Source organism: Solenopsis invicta, chromosome 12 (assembly GCF_016802725.1).
Source record: "Solenopsis invicta isolate M01_SB chromosome 12, UNIL_Sinv_3.0, whole genome shotgun sequence".
NCBI lineage: Eukaryota > Metazoa > Arthropoda > Insecta > Hymenoptera > Formicidae > Solenopsis > Solenopsis invicta.
Genome location: NC_052675.1, coordinates 433,043 through 451,041, shown reverse-complemented (window position 1 = coordinate 451,041; position 17,999 = coordinate 433,043). Strand labels below are relative to the sequence as shown.

Genomic DNA, 17,999 nt, shown 5'->3' with positions numbered 1-17,999 from the left:
TCGATCCGTTATTGAGCGCGGTCCTTCAAATTCGACATTCAGCATTCGTCTTGCGATAGTCGTGGCGTAGAGCCGATTAGAGGTGCGATCCTGCAGCAAGTGGTTATCGCGGAGAGAGGTGCGAGAAGGAAGCACGGTGGTCCACGATGCTAGCTGGAAAGCGGCGACGACGCCAAGGAAGAGGGTCCGTGTCGGTGAGCGTGCCCCGCGTGTCGAGGTTCAGATAACCTCAACCTTGTAAAGCCGCGTGCGAATGAGGCGGGAACCGCGCTCGCATTTTGCCGTCGATCGCATTTCCACTTACACTAAATGGCAGGGCGCCATCTGCTTGGTGTAGAAGGAGAAAGAACGATCGATGGCAAATGTGAGGGGCTCCTCGCGGACCTCGTGGCGAGCTCAAGGAGAATTCTCGCGAATCACGTAGACTAATCTCCTGGAGACGCGTTGCTTATCCGCTGCCGAAGTTAGTGCAGAATCCCGTATGGAGCCCTGCACCGCGCGCATGATTACACTGGCTTACGTTGTCGCCCTCGTGGCGTGTACTAGAGAGAGAACGTCGTAACTCGCATTTTACGAACACCGGCAATAACTCGATCTTGAGATCTCGCGTAAGTATGCGTGTTCTTTCAAAATCCGGCAACTTTCTGGCTTTTGGTATGTTGCATTTCGCTTAGTTCCCGAGCACCGGACTCACCGCGAGTCGCCTATTGTCGCTGCATTAATTATCTTCGCGCCCTTCGGACTCTCGTTGTGACGCCCGTTTCAGGATCGAATGAGTGCTCGTAGCGTTCGATGTTGTCGCCTTTGTCAAGAATAAATGTTATTTTGTTACTAATCTGCGTTACGTTCTTGCCTGCCTCTCACTTTCCTCGCAAAGCTAGAGTAAGCGGCTCTGCCCTCGCCTCACCCCGCCCCTCTGCCATTAGATAGAGTTAGCCGGCTCTCGCGCGTTCAGATGGCTGTTATCAAGTGAAGATTTTTCGTGATTAGTTAATTAGTGAATTAACGTGCTGAAGAGTGCGTCTGGCGCCCAACTTATCGAGGTTAACAAATTGTCGCAATATTGCGAGCGGCCGTCTAGACGACACAAGGTAATTGTAGCGAGCGTTGACAATAATTAATTTATAATCTCATCAATTTATAATCATAACCTTTATTTGTTTGCGCCGTTCACCACTCAATCACGCGGAAACGACGTGACAATATATATACAGGGTGTCTGACAATTAATAATAAATCTCTCGTATGTAGGTAAAATGGATCAAACTGACAAGGGGAGGACCAGGTGAGAGACCCTGGGATTTTGATCCCAATTTTTTTAGTGGAGAAGAAAAAAAAGTTTACGCCTCCCGGCGTTTCAATCGAATAGGCCTTAGTTTCGAAATAATAAATTTGTGAAAATTGGCCATTCCGCGGCGAGACGTATGAGGCTTCCCGGTAACTGTTCTCGCAACCAGTGCAGTCGGCTCCGTGCGTTAGATGCGTGCTTCACAATCGTAAGATCCGGGTTCGCTCCCGGATCTGTGCAATATTTTTTTTTCTTTCTTTTTTTTTAATAAATGTATTTATTTTGATGATATTAATATAGTATGCAAATTTCTAAAATAGAAAATTTAATTTAATATCATTTTCTAAACTTCAATTTAAATTTAATTTGAAGGGAATTTGAATTCAAGTAATAATATTTGAAATAATAAATAGGTAATAATAATAATAATAATATATAAGTTATTTGAAATGGATAACATATAAGGGCAACGTATCTAAATTTTCAAATTGTTTAATTTAAAATTTTATTGGAAATAATATTAACAGTATTTTAAAATTCTAGTTTTTAAAATAATTAATTGTAAAAGAAGAATAATAAACAAACATCTGATTGTGAATGTAAATGTAAATACTTTTATTACAAAAGTTAATTATTTAAGTATTGCAGATTTTACTTATATATTATTATTATTATTATTACCTATTTATTATTTCAAATATTACTTGAATTCAAATTCCCTTCAAATTAAATTTATATTAAAGTTTAGAAAATGATATTAAATTAAATTTTCTATTTTAGAAATTTGCATACTATATTAATATCATCAAGATAAATAAATACATTTATTAAAAAAAAAAAAAAAATAAAAAAGAATATTGCACACATCCGGGAGCGAACCCGGATCTTACGATTGTGAAGCAAGCACCTAACGCACGGAGCCGACTGCACTGGTTGCAAGAACAGTTACCGGGAAGGCTCATATGACGCGCCACAGTATGACCAAATTTTCACAAATTTATTATTTCGAAACTAAGGCCTATTCAATGAAACGCCGGAAGAAGTAAACTTTTTTTTGTCTCCAGAATAATTAAAAAAATTGGGATCAAAATCCCAGGGTCTCTCACCTGGTCCTCCCCTTGTGAGTCGAAAAGTCCTGCACCACTTTACGATCCTCGCAATAGTTAACGAGTTATAAATTAATAAATATTCCAAATTAGTCTTGCGCACCGCCAAATCCAAATCGCGCAATCAATATTGCCAAGTGCGCAGGGCGGATGTTTACTGCTTGCCCCAGAGCGAGGTCCTAGCGTTATACGCCATTTCTGCGTAGCTGTTGCTGCTGCCCGTAGCAAGTAAACGCACCGCCTTGCGCGCTTGGTAATCTACTTAATTTCGAGTAATCGGAAAACTTTATTATTATATTTCGGACACGCTACGTCCAGCGCAAAGATTTTCAACAAGCACGGCTCTCCGGTTATAGTCTGGACACTGCTTAACCAGCTCGGCCATGACAAAGTTATGTTTTTGTTCCCAATAAATGAGGCTTGCTTGAATGCTATCTAGTTGCCGGCTCACAAATTATTATATGGCAAAAATTTTAATTTGAAAATTGTCCGGATTCTACTAGTGCGCCCTGGAAACAAAACTCTATATAAGCGTAAACTTATTCTTTACTGTATCATTCAAGAAGTAAACAACAAAGTCATAACAATGCCTAGTTTGAACAAAATTTAATGTGTGCAAATCATTGCTCTTTTGGAAAGATTGAATCAAAGTTATGTTGCAAGGAGAATAGGTATTCATCGATCCTCTATCTCTCGAGTTTGGGCTCATTATCAAGAAACAGGCAAATTTCGTCAAAAAAGAGGACAAGGTCAAAAACACATATCAGCTGAAGAAAATCGCCTCATCATCAATGAGAGACAAACCAAAATCCGGGTAATGCTGGCGGTAACTAACAAAAATGCATACATAACTTTCATACATCCTAACTCCTAAAAAAAAAAAAAAAAAAAAATCTTACAAACCTGAATTTTTTTTCAATTTGCAGAGAAAACTCCAAATTTTACGATGGCTATCGTGACATTTGCAAAAAAAATTCATCCTACTCCGTGGAGTGCGTCAAACTATGCAAATGTTTGAAAATAAAACACGTCCTTAGTTTTAAAGAAACAACGGAAGGAGGAAAGCAGAAATTCGAAATTGACCAAATGCACTTTAAAATAGAGACTTTAAACTTTAAAATAAAAAAAAACTCTCAAGTACAATAGTTTTTAACGAAGTTATGATTATTTGAAGTTGTGCAAAATTTTGGTATAAATGAGTGTTGCGATAATTTTGTTGCCTTGTGTATATGACAAGAAAAAATTGGAAAAATTTTTCTTTAAAACTTCCCACAATTTTTCCAAACTAACAAAGAAATGCTTTCAATTGCGAAACACAAAATCAGATGAGCCTTAGTTTTTTCAAAAAGGGAGAGTCGAGGATATAAAAAGTGTCAGAGCGTTTGAGTGCATGGGCCTTCAGTTCAGAGAAATTTGTATGTGAAGTTTGGCATTCGCCACACGGTACGTTAAGTACTATTGCGCGGTATGTTAAAGTGTGAAACGCGGTGGCTGGGGAGACTCGCGCTGGGGAGGCGCGCGCTTTTTATTTTGTCGCCGGCGACCACGTGAAGAGAGGTATTCAAAACCTCGCAATGACAATTTTTTTTCAATAATAGCTACATTTATCAATTGCAATTAATTTTTATTATTCTTAGTAAGATATTAATTATTATATATTATTCGTTACATGAAACAAAATGTAATAATAAGAAAGTTTGCATATTTATTCAAGTTTATTTAATTATTTTTATTTATTATACAATTCTGACATTGCTGTACAATGTTGTGGGTAAAAATTTATGTAAAAGGATTGGAAACAAAAATTAACTGTACAGTTATGAGCTAAAAAGTTGCAACACATTTTCTTCAGTGATTTTTGGAATGTAGACTTGCTCATCGAACGGCAAACATAATTGGTTCTTACCTGTGGATCTAACCAATTACATTTGCCAATCAATGAGCAAGTCTACATTCCAAAAACCATCAAAAAAGAAGTGTTGCAACCTTTTAGCTCCTAACTGTACACCATGAACATTGTATAAAAAAAATAATGTATTTTACAAGAACATTTAATAAGTACGTTTACAGGAAAACATAAATGATTCACATTACTAAAAATTTCGATATTTATTTTATTTATTTTCTTACGCGATGTAGTGTAACGGATTTTTCAAGTTGTGATCTTTGCGCATGTGCTGACATGAGTACAGATACCTGATCCAGAATCTTTTCTAATGCAGATATAAAAGATTCATTTTATTTGGGCCTTATGCCTCAAAACGATATATATTTCCAATGCGTTTACATAAATTTTCATTCACAACATTGTATAGCAATGTTAGAATAGTATAATAAATAAAAATAAATAAATAAACTTAAATAAATATGCAAACTCCGATTATTACATTTTATTTCATGCAACAAATAATATATAACAATTAATATTTTGCTAAAAATAATAAAAATTAATTACAGTTGATAAATGTAGCTATTAAAAAAAAAAAAAAAATGGCACTGTAAGGTTTCAAACACCTCTCTTCACGTGGCCCCCAAGGACAAAGTAGAAAGCGCACGCCTTAGTCTCAGCCATCGCGCTTCACGCTTTAAGGGGTAACACCATCCCTGATGCCCTAAAATAATACCTATGTTTGGGAATTTATTATGGGTAAATGAATAATTTTATATAAAAAAAAGCTTAAAGGGCTTTATTGTATATATGTTGACGAGTAAAAAAATACTTTTTAATTTTCTTTCACGCACAAAATAGCGGCGTACTGGCCCATTTAGAAAATCGTGTTTTCTTAAAAATAAATTTTTGTGTGCAAGTTTTCTGCAACATGGTTTATGCTGGAACGAAAATCTACATTATCTACATATTCAAAACTAGAAAAATACATAGGGATTTTTAAAAATATTAATTTTGGTCGAAATAGTAGCTATTTATAGAAAAAATACATTTTTCACCCAAAAATTTGTTTAAAAAATGCTGATTGCAAAAAGAGTTTTTAACATTTCGCAAAAAACCTACGTACTTCCCTGTAGAATAGTTACAAGAAGATTGTATTAAAATTTCAAGTCAATCGGATAAAAATTGTAAAAGTGACATTGCACACAAATTTGAAAAACTGTGTTTTGAGAAAAATGCGTTTAAAGTTTTGGTAACTGATTTTTTGTGTATAAAGTTGAAAATTTTTAATTTATCTCTAATCTGCGATGCCTGCCCATAAAGCTGTCCTTCCACGAGTTCAGTAGCCTCATTATATTATTTTCTTTTTGCTAATAATGATATTCTGGTCTCTTTTGCTTCTTAGGTGACACTGCGCTCGGCAAGTGCGACGCGCCGCACATCCAATTTTTGGCAATAATAATGACAAGTAGTGCCCACCATGAGGTTTAAGACTTGCATAATTTTCATTAGACCGTTCATTAGCCATCATTATAATAGCAAATAGCCAAGTTGGTTGCATAAACACAGAAAAACTAATGGCGTCGCATAAACACAGAAACCAACGCTTCCAAAACTATTTACTGATTTAGTACAAGTAATAACATCTATATCATGTTAGTCAAAGATTTATTTTCGATGCATAAATAGGCCCATATACCTACGGAGCATTGAGAAGCTCCAAATCGCCTACAGCTGCTCGGTAGGCGCATAGAGACGATTCATGTAATCAGCTCAAACACCATAATACAGTTCGAATTTCGTTCTAGAACTATTTGCATCATATTTTCCGGCAGTCTAAAGGTTAACCTACCGCGTAATAGTATTTAACGTACCGCACGGCAAACGCCAAACTTCATATGTAAATTTTTCTGAAACAAAGGCCCATGCACTCAAACGCTCTGACGCTTTTTATACCCTCAAACCCCCCTGTCAAAAAAACTAAGGCTCATCTAATTTCGTGTTTCGCAATTAAAAGCATCTTCTTAGCACTAAGAGCACTAATCTTAAAATATATTTTTTTAAGTTATCACATTAGGATATCTTATACATTAAAATTATTTTATCTTACCTTTCGTAAGTAGATGGTAACACGAAACGCAAACGCGGGAATCGATATTTCCTTGATATTCTAATCTGTATTTCATATTGCAACATTTATTACACAGTACCTGTAAAATAACAATTGTAAATTTAAATACTTGATCTCTATATAAAAAAAAGCTAACACAATATCCAAAAAAAATCAAGATAAATAACCCAATTATTGACAGATTAAGAGATTTGATAATAAATTGTCGAGATTCCTTTATCAATAAAGTACAACTTACGTCATTCAATACGTTTTCAATATGATTTACTTTATTTGTTTTACTTAATAACTTGTTAATAAACAAAATGACTGACAGCTAAAATCTTTTTATTGTTACTCGAAACAATTACCTTGCCAAGACATGTCAAAATTATTGAAATCGATAAGGTCGTCCCTAATATCCAATTTTACAAAATATTTAATTCCGATAATTTAATTACCTCAAAAATTTATTTTATTTTATGTTATTTATTTTCAAGCCTATATTAATAAAATGGTTTCAATTAACATTTTCTGTAAATTTTGACTTAAAATCATTCATTTTTGTAACAATATTTTCTTTTATTTTTTAAATAAAAATCTTATTCTTTAAATAAAACAAGTCAAAATTTTTACAGTTTAGATATACCTTTTAATTCAAAAAGTGTAGTTTTACTTTTAAGGAAATGTTATAACAATAAGTAGAATCCTTAAGAATTCAAGTAAAATTAAATACAATTCTCCATAAAATAATTTACAGAAAAGAATAGGGTACATCGAACAATGTTTCAAATAGAACCTTTAAATTTAAATGAATACGATTAAGCAGACCTGTGTGCTGCGTATAATGTAAAATCGTTACAAGAAATTATACTTCCTAGTTGCAAGGCTGAAAAAAACACGCATGTTTGGGAATTTTTTTTTAAACTTAAAAATCTTTTTAAACAAACGTTTATGTATTCAAATTAATGTATTTTAAGGATAATAATGTAATTTTTTTAAATAAAATATACATTAATAAAAAAATAATCTTTCAGGAAAAGTCTTTGTTTTGCCCGTGGCCACTTCAGCTTTGAGCTGGTTCATCTAAAACAAAAAAATATCCGATAAATTTAATTAATATATAAGATTATCTAGTGCCTGATATTATGGCTTTTTTCCATTACATATTTTTGTTAATCGATAAAAAACGAGTAATCTTTATCGAAAAATCATCCTTTCAATTTTAAACACCTTCGACTTTAAGCCATTTTATCGCTATTTATGCTATCGGAAAAATAAACAATCAAGCACTAGATAATCTCACACATTAACTAAAGTCGGATTTTTTCTACTTCGATAAATCAACTCAAAGCTACAGTGGTCACTGCAAAACGCTTATAGTAAAGACTGCTCCTGAGAGATTGTTCAAATCTTTATTTATCCACATTATACTATTTAAAAAATTATTGTATTATCCTTAATATGTATATACAGGATATCCGTAAAATGGCGACGAATATTTCGGGATGTGATTTAGGATCCCAAAAGAAGGAAAAAAAGCTATATAAACATAGGTCCAAAAATATAAAATACAATTTTTTTTAACATAAAAGTGGCTATAACTCGGAAACGACTTATTTTTGGACCTATGTTTAATTCTCTTTATTCACAATGTTTTTACCATTCCTTAAATAAATTCGTTGTTCTCATGAATATATTTTTTCTAAACGTCAAAATCTCGAAAATAACTCTAATATCAATCAACAATAAATAAATAATTTAATTGGTTTTTCTGTATTTTTGCCACAAAGCTCAGTAAATACGTACTTTTCCACAGGCACGACAATGATGACGTCTTTTAAGTACGGTAAATTTAACATCACACAGCATACAACTAGGTGCATCACTATCCGGGACCCAAAACGGCGGCTGTTTTCCCAATGTATTACATTCGACTAAGGAATTGTCAGAGACATCCGACGAGGCACCGCGATCTTCATCAACAATTTCTGAGTGTTCCAGTTCTCCTGATATAGCGTTCGCAGATTCTATTATAATATTACATTTTACTTAATTTAGAAATGGAAATTATTATAGCTATAAATTTTTATAGCTTTTAAGAACACTGACATAAATAGTAATAGATGTTTGTGAGTAGAGATATAAAAACTTGATGAGTAATTTTATCTTTTAAACAAAATCACGTTTTATAAATATTATATAAATATAAATATTATATAAAACGTCACATAACTTTTTGATTCGACTCTTTGTTATATGCTTGGTCAGTATTTTGTGACTACGTCACTGGCAATGTCAAGGCGCTGTCGCTTTATCTCGAGTTTTTGCCTTGCTAAATTTACGATTTAAATATTTCAGAAAAAATGTTATAATAAAAATTCTAATAATACTTTTATTACATAACTTACAAGCTTTTGATTGCGACTGGTTTGAATAAAATTGGTTTAGTCAATTCTCAGATCTCGACAGCAAGTCTATGAAAAATGTCACTTGGACAATTCCAGTTTTTAGTAATCAAGTTCAGTCGCAAGTGTCTGCCAAGGCGCATTTACAACGCTCGAGAAAAGCGACTGTTTATCAAGATGGGTTCTTATGTAACATTATGCACTATCCAGTTACCTAATCGAAAAAGCGATCGAGAAATTGAGAGAGAAAGAAAGAGAGAAAAGTATAACACTTTTGAGTGCAGTAAGTTATAATTCAACAATCCGAATCGGGTTAATGACGCTGTATGTTGAAATTATCCAATTATAACTTAAACGGAGCATGTGGCGTCATTTCCGATCGGAGTTAAAACCTACTGCATTCAAAAGTGCTAAAGACGAGCAAGATAGCGCGCATGTGCTCAGCGCCGCACTGATTAGATTTTTTAGTCAGAGAGGAACCTGAGAAATGCCACCTTTTTCTTATAACGCTAAAATTCCCGGCGCACTAACGACGCACATCCATTTAGGCCAAAATATGAACTAAAATTACATCCACACAGACTTGAACCATTTTTATCGACAGTGTCGCAAAATGGATGTGCATCGTTAGTGCGCTGGGAATTTTAGCATTATAAGAAAAAGGCCGCCGTGGCACCTATCAGGTTCCTCTCTGCTTCAGTGATGAGGTCGTGGTAATTTTGTCTCACCGGTTATTCATAGCCTACAATTGGTTGATATATAATTGATGCATGCGCAATGCGAAAGACCGTTGAAATAGATTCATGGCTTCCCAACACTTCAGTTTTTGGATTCATTCCGAATTGCACATCAATCACATAGAGCATAATTTGTAATTGTTGTTCATCAAAAGTTAAACAAGGACAAACAATACTCTATGCGTTTGATGCATAAATTCAAAACATACACTTTACATGGTAGCACTGGTGGCATCCGTATTCTGAAGATATTTCTTAACCAAAAATATGTTAAAAAGTATCGAAATCCTTAAAAAAAAACTTTTAAGAAAAGGAAATCCAAACAAAAACTTTTTATTAAATTAAGGTTGTCCAAAAATAAATATTTTAAAAAACAAAAAAACATTTAAACAAAATATATAAGAAGTGTTGTATATTATAGTCGTATATCATACTTCTTAAATCAAAAACGTTTTTTAATAAAGAAAGATATACCAAAAAGTAGTGAAATCCCTAAACAAGTCTTAAAAAAAAAAAAAAAAAATACGTCAAGTATATAAAATGTTCCAAAACAAATAGTAGATCACAAAAGTATTAAAAAAAAACTTGGCGTGACCAGGTCGTATTAAACATAACAAGACATAATATAAAGAGACCAAAGCACGCCAAGTTTCTTTCTTTTTTTTTTTAATACTTTTGTGTAATGTGTTTAATGAAATATTTGGCTAAGTGTACGTATGATCTACGATTTGTTTTGAAACATTTTATAACCTAATATACAGATAATATACAAATATACAAATAATATACAAATATACAAATAACTAAAATGGACTATATTTTATAAATAAAAATAATCTTTACAAAATGTTAAGTACAGATTATTTGATAATAGGTGTAACTCCGCTCATAGATAGAACAAACTAAATAGAAAAGTCATCTACCATTTTGTAATTTTCGCAATAATTAATAAAAAAATAATAAAAGATGTTTTCTATTTTTACTACTTCTCTGTTTTTTATAGATTGTAAAAAAAATTTTTAGAAAAGTAAATATTTTTTTCAAAATTACTTTTTGTTCTTTAACAAATAAACAAGAGAACAGAGAACTGTACGGGTCACTCTCAAAATCTTAATGCATGAATTTCTATAATAATTAATGGATCAGTATTTGATGTTATATACATAAAATTATCTAAAAATAAAAAATTTTTTTTCTCTTTTTATCTGAAATAGTAAAATAAACAAGATGTATTAGAAAAATCTGGACAAAACTCAATTTGAATTTCCTGCTATTTGATTGTAGCAGTAGATGTTTGTTGACATTCAAATAAGGCAGACGTATAGGACATGCTCAACCTCAAAATGCCCGAATTAGTGAAAACGAGAGAAGAATATAATCAAAGAGCGGAGATAATTAAAGCGTCCGGTCGCCAATCAAAATTATTCGTGTAAATGATTGTGTAAATGAGATGATTTACACAATCCATACGATTCTTCTATGTCATCCTCAGAAGCCGTTTACAAATACAAAGACAATATAATGGACTTAAAACCTCTGACTTTTCGTACTACATTCTCGCTATATTCAAGAAACCGTTACTATCGCTTCTCGATTACTATCTCAATTTGACTATGTCTTTATCTGGAACAAAGTTTGCGCTATTGACTACACATGACACAGCAAAAAAAGGAGCATTACTACAGCTAAGTAGCTTCACATCAATTCATCATTAGTATATTGCGTTTTTTTTGTAATATGCGCCGGTCTACATTCCTTTTAGCGTCTTTTTTATTATAATTCTTTGCGTGCATTTATTATTTTTTCAATGTAAAATCATTTTTTCAATGTGATAAAGACTTAGTACAGTCAAAACGTATCAATATATTCTTTCAAGATTTAAATTAACTTTCTATTATTCTAATACGACCCAATATTTGCTTGTATCTGACCGTTATTTTTCATTAATTCGCGTTTTGCTAACAACAAGCGACTTTACAATTGTGCATTTACAAAGTTAAACTTTTTTTAAACATATCCACCTAGCTCCTCGATTGTAGATTTCATATTTTTAGCTCCAGATATGTAATTTGCGATACCAAAAATCCCTTTGCCATTTTCAAGGAAATTCAATTAATTTTGAAAATTCCGTCCGCCATAATAAATCAGCCATTTAAAATTTTGTTCTCTTTAAACTTTTGATCTCAAATTTGTAACCAACAACCTCAAAAACCCCTTAATAGCAAATTTCAAGCGAATCCAGTTGATTTTGATAGTTTTGTCCGCCATTTCGAATCCGCCATTTTAAATTTTGTATTTTTCACACCGGAATCGTACTCAGCGACCCCAAAAACCTCCGGATACCAAATTTCATACAATTATATATTCACTAAAAAAAAAAAAAAAGTAACGCAAAGAATTAAAGTATCTTAAAGTGATAAATTTTGTAATCAAAAATTAATGTTTTGACTTTCATAATATCAAAATAAAGTAATTCTTATACATTCTCTTGACTTGATATGTTTTTTAGGACGTAATAACAAAGTTGCAACTTTCGAATAATCTAAATGCATTTCAGACATGAATTTATAAAATAATAATATAACTTCTAACTTTACCAAATTTACAATGTAAATTCCAAATTTGGTAAAGTACATACACATCATGTTATCATGTTATATCGTACTACCTATATATTTAGCTGGAACCAAAATGGCGGATGAGAATACTCACCTCTATAGTGCCTTATTCCAGATTACTTTGAGGCAACATTCGCGAATTTGGACAAGCAGTTGAAGAAAGCGTGCTCGCGTTTGGGACAAAGGATCGAGACAGTCATCACATTGAAAGTGGGTTATATTGAATAATACAATTCAGAAAAGATCTCTTAAGTAAAATACAAAAAAAATTGTAAATTCAAGTTTTTAATAATAAACAAGTGTTTTAATAAATTGTTTGTTTTGTCCAAATTTTGCTAAAACATACTGTATTAGGTAGATCGGAAAATTTATTTCAAATCTTCTATGAAACATTTTAGTCAAAGAACAACTTTATTGAAATAAATATGTATACTTTGTTCAATTATTTTGACCCTTCTTTCCAAATAGCATGATGTCCTTGCTCCAAAAGATTTCTTACTGGCGAAGAATTGATTAAGATAAATTTTGAGACCTTCTAATTTTTTATCTAGAAAAAATTTTTGCCTAACAAATTATAAACTCATACCTCATTTTAATTAAAACACTTGATTAAAATAAATGTATGAGCCGGCGGAAATAGAATTATTTTAATAAATTAATTTCTTATACAACAGACTACCACCTTCTACATTGAGTACCACAGAAAAGACGAAGGAGTTGACCTAGAAGAAGTTGGATAAAGGGCATTAGAAGGGTGATAAGCGTGAGAAACTTACGAGAGTGGGACAGCCAAAACCAATGATGACTAGGCATCGCACAACGTCAAAGGACGTTTTAAAGAGCAATATATAATAATAATAATTTCTTATATTTTTTAAAGGTTTAAAAACAAAAAATACAATAAAAACTTGTTTTATCAACACTCTTTCGTGCCTGAATTTGTAAGAATAATTAGTATGTTACAGTAATAATTCTATCAAAATAACAAAAAAATTATAACTTGAAAATACATTACTAAAAAGAGAGAGAGAATACTTTCTGGACACCCAAAATTAGGCTATTTTCAAACTCGGCTGTAACTCGGCGGAAAATCATCGTAGATAAAAAAGCATTTTGAAGCTTGACGTTTCAACTTTGACACTGTATCAATAGATTTTTAAAGTTTTTTTAACTTCCTGGTCTTATGCAATAAAGAAGCACACCTTGTTTTGTTCCTTAAAATTTTGTATCTTTGACACTTTGCAGCTCGATAAACAAATTTTTTTCTAACAATTTAAGTAAAACTTCATAAATTACAATATTTTGCCTACAAAATAATTTTTTAAAATTTCCCAACAATTTTTTTTGACCGAGTTACGCAACTTTGAAGCTAAACCTGCATTTTTTACAAATGATACCTGTACTCCGTGAAAAATCATCGTAGACAAAATATTTAAAAAGCATTTTAAAACTCAAAATTTCAGCTTTAACATGCTATTAATAATTTTCAAAAATTTTCTCAATTTTTCAGTGCTATGCCCAAAAAAAATACACTGTTTTTTCCTTAAAATTACATATTTTTAACATCTCAGCTCAAGAAAAAAATTTTTTCTCGACAAATGCAGTGCAAGTGCCAATAAGTATGACATTTTCTCTACAAAATAAGTGATATTCTCTACAAATGTACTGTAAAAAATGTGTTTCTTCGAAGTCTTGTAACTCGGTCAAAAAAAATCGTAGGAAAATTTAAAAAAAAGCATTTTAGAGAAAATGTCATACTTTATGGCACTTGCATTGCTTTTGTAGAAAAAAAATTTTTTTATTAAGCTACAGGCAAAAAAACGTAATTCTAAGGAAAAAATAATGCATCTTTTTTGGAGCATAGCACTAAAAAGTTAATAAAATTTTTGAAAATTATTGATAGCATGTTAAAACTAAAACTTCGAATTTTAAAATGCTTTTTTAACTTTTTGTCTACAATAATTTTTCACGAAGTACGGATATCATTTGTAAAAAATACAGATTTATCTTCAAAATTGCGTAACTCGGTCAAAAAACATCGTAGAGAAATTTAAAAAAAAAAAGCATTTTGTAGCCAAAATGTTGTAGTTTATGAAGCTTTACTTGAATTGTTCAAAAAAAAAATTCGTTTATCGAGCTGGAAAGTGTCAAAAATACAAAATTTTAAGAAACAAAAAGTATGCTTCTTTATTGCATAAGACAAGGAAGTTAAAAGAACTTTAAAAATCTATTGATACAGCATTAAAGTTCAAACTTCAAGCTTCAAAATTTTTTTATCTACGATGATTTTTCGCTAAGTTATAGCCATTTAAAAATAACCTAATTTTTAATGTCTGAAAAGTATTCCCCCCCCCCACCTTTTTTTAAGTAGTGTATGAGGTGTCAATTTTCCGTGGCACCTCACGTTTCAAAAAATTTTATTTTTGCTATAGAATTCTCAAGTGTTTGAAGATTTCCAGAATAGGTATAAGTTCTGATCATTAAAGAATTTTACAAAATTTTTAATTTTATTGCCTGCACCTTAAGTTATAAAAAAAATGATTTTTGATGAAATTCTATAGTTCTTGAAGAGTTCTAGTGTTCCTGCATTACAAGAGCAAAGTATCATCCTATTGTAAATTCTGAACAAGTTCTTAACATTTTTTACTAGTTCTGCGATAGTTTCAAAGCTTTCAATAAGTTTTGTTAAATGTTCCGGCCTTTAACAATTTTTTAAATAATTTTCGAACCTATGCGCTGGCACCACATTACAAGAATAAAACATCATATTAATGAGAGTTCCAGATGTCTTCTTGGCATTTTTTGAGTTACGCTATAATTCTAAAACTTTTTATAGGTTTCGTTCTGATTTTCAAACTCTATTTGTTTTTAAATAATTTTTAATCCCGTGTGATGACACCGCACCAGAAGAGTAAAATACTATATTAATAAGAATTCCGGACGAATTCTAAGCATTTTTCTATAGTTCTGCAACGGTTCTAAGGCTTTCTATAGGTTTCGTTAAGAGTTTCGGCCTTTAAACATTTTTAAATAATTTTTAAATTCACGTACTGGCACCGCACCATAAGAGTGAAGTACCACCTTATTGCAAGTGCTGGTCAACTTCTTGGCATTTTTTGATAGCTCTGCGATAATTCTAAAGCTTTCTAAATCTTTCGGTCTAAGTTTCACTGGCTGTTTTTAAGCAATTTTTAATCCCGCGCGCTGCCACCGTACTAAAAGAGTGTATCGTGTGTACGATAACAAAGGTCGTGCCGACATTCACGACGCGACGAAGCGGGCAGGGGAAGAAAATCTGTGGCAACTGAAACCATCGCTCACCCGACATATTCTTCGATGAATTTCAGCTGCATTATTCCCTTCGACCTGCAAAAAGCAAATAACAGAACGCACTTCGCACTTGGCGGGAGACTCAATCGTAGTCGACACGTTTACACGCTCGCTGCTTCACTGTCACTAACAATGGAATTCCGACAAATGGTGAGTAAATAGAGTGCTACTAACTTAATTGCGCAAGAATGAGGTCTGTATTGCAATTAGAAATTCTGTACAATGTTATCGGAGATTAATTAAAAAATAGCCCTCGTATTTTTACAAGGCGCAAACAAAATTAAAAAAAAATTTTGTTATGGGTGCTGCAATACCATAAAAACAAAATTTTCTTTTTTTTACCTCTTTATCATTTTTCTCAACATTGTGACGTGACAGCCAAATTCCGACAACAAATTTGCGTTCAGCACGCAAAAATTTATCAAAATCACCTAATCTCATTACATTCGCAAAATTTCGCACGCTAGTGTTATTAAAAAATGTTTAAAGGCGCGAACTTTTGACGAAACCTATAAAAAGTTTTAGAACTATCGCAAAGCTATCGAAAAATGCAAAAAAGTTATTCAAAACTCTCATTAAGATGATACTTTCCTCTTGTGATGCGGTGTCGTCAGCGCATAGATTCAAAACTTATTTAAAAATTAAACTCTTAACCTTTAAAAAACTTTATAATTATTCCAAAACTATCGAAAAATATCTAGAACTCGTTCAGAACTCACAATAAGAATACTTTGCTCTTGCAGTGCGGTGCCAGCGCGCGGGTTAAAAATTATTAAAATTTATAAGTCGGAACTATTATTGTAACATATTGGAAACTCTAGAACTTTTCGAGAACTATATAATTCCATAGTAAAAATCAATATTTTTCGAAACTTAAGATGCCATGGAAAATTGGCACCTCATATTTTCAAATTATAATTTTTTTATTATTTTGACAGAACTATTACTAAAAACTATTAGAAACTCTAGAATTATTGTGGATGCAAATAGAACTTGCATAAAAACTTGCGATGCAGAAAAATAAAGTGCTAACCTCACAGAGACTTTAGAATTAGAATGCGGGTTACACAAAAATACAATAATGAGTTCTAAAAACTTATGTTTAAATACTTAATATGAAAGATTTGTATGCTTGAAAATGTGTGCGTGTGTATGCATTAATTGTCAAATTGGCTCTACAAAACACAAAATCCTTTTGCAGAATAAAAGTACGCACCAAAACAAAGTCCGGGCTTGTAAATTTTACGAGAAAATCAAACAAAAAGTTAAAAATTTATTTATTTTCGGTTTGTAAATCTGTCAACCAAAGTTAACTTTTGTTATTTACTGACGTTCTGTAGCTCGTATGTATAAAATAAAACTAGCCCGGACTTCAGAAAACTAACAAACAACACTGACTGTGTGTCATTCCAGTCAAAAACTTAACAAAAAAGTTTAATAGGTAAACAGTTGTACGTGTACAAATCTCGCTTAGCGCACCTAAACAATGGCAAGCAGAGCAGTGACTGTAGTTGATAGGTCTTTTCGCAGATGGCAAAATAATCGACAAAGACAGATCTATGCCTTGGACAAAGAGCGATAGCTTGGTCTCCCTCGAAAAATAATCTACAGTGCCGACGTCGAGAAAGTTCTTCGGTCACTATAACATCCTTTTAATAGTTCTCTATCATAACAGTCATAAAACAAACACAAATATATATTTTCAGCTATTATGCAAAAATTAAAAAAAAAAAAAAAATCCTTGTAAATCATTATTTAAAAGGTGTTAAAATTTTGAAAAGTATTGATTTAAGATAATCAAAAAATATAAAATTCAAAAATATCAAGCGTTTTGTGATCACTTCTGAGATTTATTGTAAAATTTATTCTGAATTTCGAAAAAACTCGTGTTCAAATCAAACTTTTACATCGAACCTGCAACCTGATTGTAGCACTGATAATCGGCCCATCAAATCTGGTTCTAGAAATGTTAAATTAGTAAAATATTATGAATTATCACACTCGGAATAATTAAATTTTATTAATTTCAATTCTAATTATATAACAACGATATTATAACATGATTACAAAACGTCTAATTATAAATTGTCAAAATTTTTTTTTTTTTTAATCAAATTTTTACTTTTGACTGTCAAATTACTCGTTTTTATTCGATACTAAAAAAAATATATTAAATCCTTGTAAATCTTTGAAAATTCTATCTAACAGTAGGTAAAAATAGAAGTGTCTGAGTGTTTGGACTAGGAAACCAGTGGTTTCAAATCGCACTGGAAAAAGCGCTTTTACATTTTCCATTATAGTTCAACATAAGTCAGAAATACATCAAAATGGTCTAAAGAAAAAATTAAAAAAATTAAATTATTTTTTCAACGGCACCTTCAGTTTTAAGAACTTTATTTGCGCTTTATAAAAAATAAAAACTGCAAATAGGTCCAACTTACCCCACTTTCCCCTGTTAAAAGTATAAAAGAGTTATCGTGAATAACCTTCAATTTCTGAAAAAGGTGTAATTAA

At 31.8% G+C, this 17,999-nt stretch overlaps 1 protein-coding gene across 6 annotated transcripts in view; it reads right to left on the bottom strand.

The window, feature by feature from the left end:
• Positions 1-17,999, bottom strand: part of LOC105202431 (zinc finger FYVE domain-containing protein 16) — a 140,821-nt gene that overhangs the window by 91,453 nt on the left and 31,369 nt on the right. For all 6 annotated transcript variants that reach the window (XR_005576085.1, XM_039456205.1, XM_039456208.1 and 3 more), the window contains exons 3-4: positions 8,202-8,422; positions 6,393-6,492 (exon numbers count right to left, since the gene is read on the bottom strand). Coding sequence is in view for 5 of the 6 variants with exons in the window: in XM_039456205.1 (XP_039312139.1) it covers positions 6,393-6,492; positions 8,202-8,422 (321 nt within the window). In the remaining variant the exon portion in view is untranslated. The remainder of the gene's footprint in view (positions 1-6,392; positions 6,493-8,201; positions 8,423-17,999) is intronic.